This window comes from Ixodes scapularis, unplaced genomic scaffold, assembly GCF_016920785.2.
Source record: "Ixodes scapularis isolate PalLabHiFi unplaced genomic scaffold, ASM1692078v2 PGA_scaffold0__279_contigs__length_252992795, whole genome shotgun sequence".
Classification (NCBI taxonomy): domain Eukaryota; kingdom Metazoa; phylum Arthropoda; class Arachnida; order Ixodida; family Ixodidae; genus Ixodes; species Ixodes scapularis.
The window spans coordinates 56,068,959-56,075,516 of NW_024609835.1; the positions used below are offsets into that span (position 1 = coordinate 56,068,959).

At 58.9% G+C, this 6,558-nt stretch overlaps 1 protein-coding gene across 1 annotated transcript; it reads left to right on the top strand.

The window, feature by feature from the left end:
- The first annotated feature begins 2,652 nt into the window (after positions 1–2,652).
- On the top strand, positions 2,653–5,473 carry LOC115313675. Its single transcript, XM_042291967.1, has 3 exons — positions 2,653–3,205; positions 3,445–5,359; positions 5,443–5,473. The coding sequence occupies exons 1-3, from the start codon at positions 2,653–2,655 to the stop codon at positions 5,471–5,473; spliced, it is 2,499 nt and encodes an 832-aa protein (XP_042147901.1).
- Positions 5,474–6,558: the final 1,085 nt, after the last annotated feature.

Genomic DNA, 6,558 nt, shown 5'->3' on the forward strand with positions numbered 1-6,558 from the left:
TAACGCTGGGGTGAGACTGACTCCGGCTTGGCACGCGGAGCCTTTCTTCTACACGCGTGGGCTTCTGAAACATACGGCGTAGAAGGTTCGGTCGGTAGAACATTCTAACCTTAAATCGGCAAGACGGTTCTCGAATTTCCCCCAGACGGTTCTCGAATTTACCAGAACATCACATTACAGGGTCAAGGAAAATGTGTAGCCGCGGCCAGAAATCAAACCCTGGCCTTCTGCGTGGAAGGCAAGCGCGATAACCGTTGGGCCACAGGCGCGCTGCCTACTTGGTCAGCTGCGCACGCGGCGTTACTCCCCTCTTTAAGACGTGCATCGCCCCGATGCAATGCAAAACAAAACAAAGCAAATAAAAAGACCGGCACACTAAAGAGTCATTTAGAACTAATAATGTCCACAGTTCTATCGAGCGTAGTACGGCTTCAAGCGCACGACGTGGATGACCTCCGGTCGTGGAGGGCGGCGTGATGAAGTCCGTGTTTCGTCGGGCATCCCCTCGTTGTTCAGATCCCCGAGTCGATGAAGCACTTTGTAGGCTCCGATGTAGCGCTTAGGAGTTTCTCGCTTAGACCGCGTCGTCGTATGGGGGTCCAAACCCACACGCTGTCTCCGGGCTTGAAGCGAACGTCGATCCGGCGAAGGTTTGTGGGCAACCTGGCGATTCCAAGCGGTTGGCCCAGGCTGTCCCTCCGACAATCATAAGTGGTCATCTTGACCACGAGGGGGCCAAGGGCAACTGGCCACGCGAGCGACGCTCCGCCGCTGATAACAGGCCGTCGCAGCGGATGCGCGGGGCTGTTGGGATCGCGGCGCAGGCGATAGCGGCCATTAAATGTTTACGTGTTGTTGAACCGGTGTGCAGTGTCATTCTCCGAGACGGGTAGCAGCAAGGGAAATCCCACAGGTTGTACATGGTAGCGTCGACACGTTGTTACTGAATTCGGAGTCGGGCGAGCTGGCGAACTTCCTCGGCTCGTTGAGCAACCACCTGGGCGTCGGGGATCCCATAGAGAGCTGGTTCGTGGGGCAGCATCGCGTCGAGCACGGTCGTTACTTTTCTGCCATGGACCAGCTGAAACGGTGTTACTCCTGTGGTCTCTTGCACCGCCGTTGTAAGGAAGCTGTGGCGGCCCCCTTTTTTCTTTGCGGGCAGGCGCTTGCGGTCACGCCACCGCCGTGGCCGCCGGGGGAGGGCGTCGGGGTCTTTCTTTGCCCTAAAACCGTTTTGTTTACGGGGTTTTGGTTAGGGTCGCAGGCCCGCCCGTGTTAGCGTCTTGGGGGACAGTAGGTTGTTCCCCCTGCGGGGGTCTGTTGCTTTCGGTGCCGGGGGGTGTCTGTGTTTTTGTGTCGTAGGCGTCCGCCGCATGTCGGCCTCGCCGGGCCGGGTCGGGTTCCACCCCGAGGGACCCGCTGACGGCGCCGTCCTGGCGGCAACCCAAAGCACTGGGGAAACTGCGAGACGTTCGGAACCGGCGCCGGTCTGTCTGCGACCGCTTGCGTGGGCGACTCTACGGAGCTGTCAGCCAAGGGCCGTTGCGAACTTGACGAATGCCTGTGACGACCCCGGCTGATCATTGGGCAATGGACCCCACGTGCCTTTCACGGGTTTTAAAACTATTGGTTGACCGATGCCCGAGAGAGAGGAGGTGAGGGTCCTCAAAGGCCGTTGCCCGAGCGAGAGGAGCTGATTTTGACGGAACTTCGGGAGTTGTTTGAGGCATCCTGCCCCAAAATGTCAATCCCCTACTTTGTACATAGCCACTGTACATAGTTTGTAACTGTAAATAAACAGTTGAAACTCTAACTCGCCGAGCTTTCATCGCCTGCGGAGTACCTCATCGACCGCCGGGCCATGCTCAACCATCGCAGGCCCAACTCCAAACTATCAGCGAACAGTTTCTGGCGCAGTCGACAGGGCGGTCTTTAGAGAACTTCGTCGGCGATTGAAGATCAAGGAAAGGGCTCAAAGTGAGTCAAGACAACGCAGCCAAGTGCTGAACTTCTGGCAACCCTGGGAGCCAGAGCAACCACGACCAGCAGCCGGGACCAGCGGAGCCCCGACTCTGTCCCGAGGGAAGCCACGGCAGGGGAACCTCCAGGCGGCAGCCTGAGTGTCTGCCGAGAACCAACGACGGCGTACGATCAACGGAGCGGCAAGCCGGGTAACCGAGCCAGAAGCCGGTGGCCAGGACCAGAGGAGTCCTGCCCGCGACCCAAGGCAAGCCGTTCGTCGGGTGAACAGCTGGACCAGCGCAGTCAAGTTCGTTCCCGACCGGGCGATCAAAGCCAGCGACAAGGACGACTGGTGGAAGAGCTGCAGCAGCACGGACCCCACGCGGACCTGCAGAAGTTGTGAGCTCTTTCTTGTTTCCCTTTTGGGGAGGGAGCGGTCGAGTCGCAGGCCAGGCCAGTCGTATGATAACGAGGTTTCGGCACCTTAACCCGAACAAACGCACCGGAGGGGCGATGAGCGTCGACGGGGCGGCGGGGGGAAGTGGAACGAGCGCGTCGTCGCGGACGCCGACGAGCGAGCGCGAAAGCGAGCTCAGGTTGGAAGAGGCAAAAGAGCGCACAAGGGCTCTCGAGATAGAGCTAGAGCTCGCTAGATTGGGCGTTCACCGCGCAGCAGAGGGCAGACCAGCGATGACGGGCGAACGAGAAACACAAAACGATCTGAAACATTTCAGCAAAATTTTGTCCGGAGTCATACGGAGATTCCCATCTGAGGCCGAGGTACCTGTGTGGTTCGAGGCTGTGGAGACTACCTTCGAGACGTATGGCGTGCCAAGGGCTATATGGGGCCAGCTAGTGTTCCCGCATGTGGTGGAGCGAGTAAGGTACCTAGCTACCCGGCTCTCCGCGGCCGAGCTCAACGATTATGATCGGGTAAAAGATACCGTTCTCGAGGAGTTGCAGCTCGCGCCCGGGGAGTATCTAAAGCGTTTTCTTAGCGCCGCCAAAGGAAAAGAGGAGGCGTGGATGCCGTTTGCTACACGGCTGCGAAGCTATCTCCACTTCTATGTGGAAGCGAGGGAAATTAAGACCAAGGACGACCTGATCGACCTTTTAGTAGCCGACCAGGTAAAGGCCAGAATGACGCCTGAAGCGCTGAGCTACGTCACTCTAAAAGAGGACACGAACTGGCACAGGGCGCATGAGCTGGCCAAATTGATGAGGGTATTTGAGCAGGCCGAAGGTAGGGGAGCCGCCTCGAAAAGGTCGACGCAAAGGTCCAACAATCGAGCCCTCGAGACGAGGGCAAAACGAAGTCCGGGAGCACATTCGGGTCGACGAAATTCACGCGAGGGCCGGCCGGGGGGCCAAACTCAGATCGGCGAAGGGGTTGCTTCGGCTGCGGCTCTTTGGGCCACCAGAGGGCGAATTGTCCGCACGCTGGGAGCGGGCGCGCAAACGGCAAGGGCGATGTTCCATCAGAAGGCGACAGACTCACCGCCCGGGTCGTCAGGGAGCCGCACTCGTTGCCGCCCAGCGGTCTCGTGAACACCAGACTAGCTTGTGGAGGACGCATGCTCAACGCTATTGTCGACACAGGGGCAGATATAACCGTGGTAAGGGAGTCTCTGGTCCCTGAGGAGTTGAGGAGCCCTTCCGGGAAGATTCAGCTCAAATCTGCTTTCGGAGAGTCGGTGGAGGCGCGTCTGGTAGTGTTGCCGTTGACTATGCACAGCTTGAATTCGGTCCTCGCCGACGTAAACGAGGCGGTGCCGACTCTTTGTGCGCTGACCGACCGACTTATTTCGCGGACCGATTGCCTACTTTCCGGAGAAGCGTGGGAGCTGCTGCAAAAATCGGAAAGCTCGAACGCACCGATCGGAGCAATCGCGGCCGTCGCGGCGGGGGAAACAGAACAGCTCGCGACGTCCACTCCTCCGCCGGAGTCCGTAGAGGGGTTGGAGACCAGTGTCCAGACTTGCGAGGAAGAGGGCGCCAGCAACGCCCGTAGGGAATCGAGTCCTTCGGACGCAGCGGAGATCGAAACAGATGACGGGCTCTCGGAGCGATCAAAGTTCCGAGAGCAGCAGCTAAAAGACCCTACTCTGAAAGAGGCCTGGGAAAACGGGCGCAGGAAACGGAGCGGCATGCTGATTAAAGACGGGTTGCTCTTTCATCGGGACAGGTTGTTGGGGCAAAACGTCCACCAGTTGGTACTGCCGGCTCAGCGGAGACCCGAGGTGATGGGATTGGCACATGAGTCATGCTGGGGCGGACATCTGGGTTTCAGAAAGACGAAAGCGCGGGTCAAGTACGCTTTCTACTGGCCGGGGATAGAGAGGGACATTAGGGAGCACTGCTCGAGCTGCCATGGTTGCCAGGTTAGATCCGACCTGAGGCAGACAGACCGCGTTCCTATCACCCCACTGACGAGACCCGAGTTTCCTTTCCAAACGGTAAACATCGACGTAATCGGACCACTTGACACGCCGTCAGCTAGAGGCCACAGGTACGCGCTTTGCGTTATTGACTTGTGCACACGCTGGCCAGAAGTGGTGTGCTTGCGGTCGCTGTCGGCGAAGGCAACCTGCGAGGCGCTGTTGACCATCTTCAGCAGGACAGGAATACCAAGCGTCATATGTTCCGACTGTGGCACTAACTTTACGGCCCAGCTCACGAGAGAGTTTCTCGCTCGCCTCGGCTGCAGCCCTCGGTTTTCGACACCTGACCACCCCGAGAGCAACGGCGCCGTCGAGCGCTGGAACAGGGTGTTTAAAAACATGCTGTTCCATGTCATCGAAAAGGAGGGCCGTGGCTGGGACAGGTTCGTACCTTTCCTGCTGTGGGCATACCGTGAGGTGCCGCACGACACAACTGGTGTGTCGCCCTTCCAGATGCTGTACGGCCGAAGCCCCACTGGCCCGTTGACAGTGTTGCAGCAGTCTTGGACGGGCGACATTCCGATCCCGGTAACACTAAGGGAGTCACCTGCAGAGTACCTGCGGAACCTAAAGGGTCAAATCGAGCGCGCCGCAGAGGAGGCCGAGCTGACGGCGCCGGCCCGGCAGAACGCGTATGCGACGCAGCATAACAAACGGGCCTCCCCGAAGGCGTTTGGGGTGGGCGAAAAGGTGTTAGTGTTCGACTTGGACCGACCGGGTAAGATGTATCCGAAATGGATAGGGCCGTGCGACGTCCGAGCGAAATTTCGAGACCAGTCGTACTACGTGGACATGCCGGACGGTAAGCACAGACTGGTGCATGCCAACAAGCTGCGGCCCTACACCTGTCGCGTTCAGAGCATTGGTGTTGTATTCCAGGAAGATGGCGACTTCGGAGATATAGAGTGCACCCCGCGAAGCATGAGCATCTGTCCTGCGATGCGACTGCCGGAGTCGTACGTGGCTCATCTGGGGGATGACAGGCGGCTCGTTCGGGCGGTGTTCGACAGGCATCACGCGCTCTTCTCGCCCAACACAGGGATCGCAGAAGTGGGAGAACACCACATTAGGCTGGACCCGGGGTACGTGCCGAAGCGGGCCCACCCTTACCGCATTCCCGAAATGTTACGGGGGGAGGTCGGGCGCCAAATTGACGAGCTGCTCCAGACGGGCCTGATCTACGAATGCGAGAGCCCCTTCGCTCATCCCGTCGTGTGCGTGGCGAAAAAGGATGGCTCGGTGCGTCTCTGTGTAGACTATCGGCAGCTTAACTCGGCGACGGAGACAGACGCTTTTCCGATGCAGTTCCCGCACGATCTCATCATGCGCGTCGGTAGAGCAAACTTTGTCACACTTATCGACCTTCGGAGGGGCTACTGGCAGGTGCCGTTGGCGGAGGAGTCTCAGCTCGCCACGGCGTTTGTGTCCCATCGGGGGCAGTTCGCCTGGCGCGTCATGCCTTTCGGCCTGAAGAACGCAGCTGCGACCTTCCAGCGTATCATGAACTCGGTTCTTTGCGAGCACCAGCGCTATTCCTGCGCGTACCTTGACGATATCGCGGTGTTTAGTGGGACACTCCCCGAGCACGCGAGGCACCTGGAAGCTGTCTTCACAGCACTGGAGAAAGTAGGACTTTCGGCCAATATCGAAAAGTGCCAAGTGGCGCTGCCCGAGATCAGGTACCTTGGACACGTGGTGGGGTCTGGAAAACACGCGCCAGACCCGACGAAGCTGGCAGCGATCGAGGGTTTGCGGGTTCCTACCACTAAGCGGGAGCTGCGTAGCGCGCTGGGCCTATGCGGATATTATAGGGACTACATCGCAAACTATGCCGAGACTGCGAGACCACTCACCGAACTAACTAGTAAAAAGGTGCCGTCCAAGCTGCCGTGGAACGATGATGCCGACAGGGCATTTGCGGCTTTGAAAAAGGCGCTGTGCGACGCGGTGGCGCTCTACACGCCCGATCCGGAAAAGCCTTACTGGCTGTACACCGATGCCTCGGCCATCGCGGTGGGGGCCTGTTTGGCCCAAATGGGAGAGGGTGGGCAGGAGAAGCCGATTGCGTTCGCCAGTCACCGCTTTACACCCACTCAGACGCGGTGGTCCACAATCGAGCGAGAAGCATTCGGGGTGATATGGGGCCTAAAGAAGT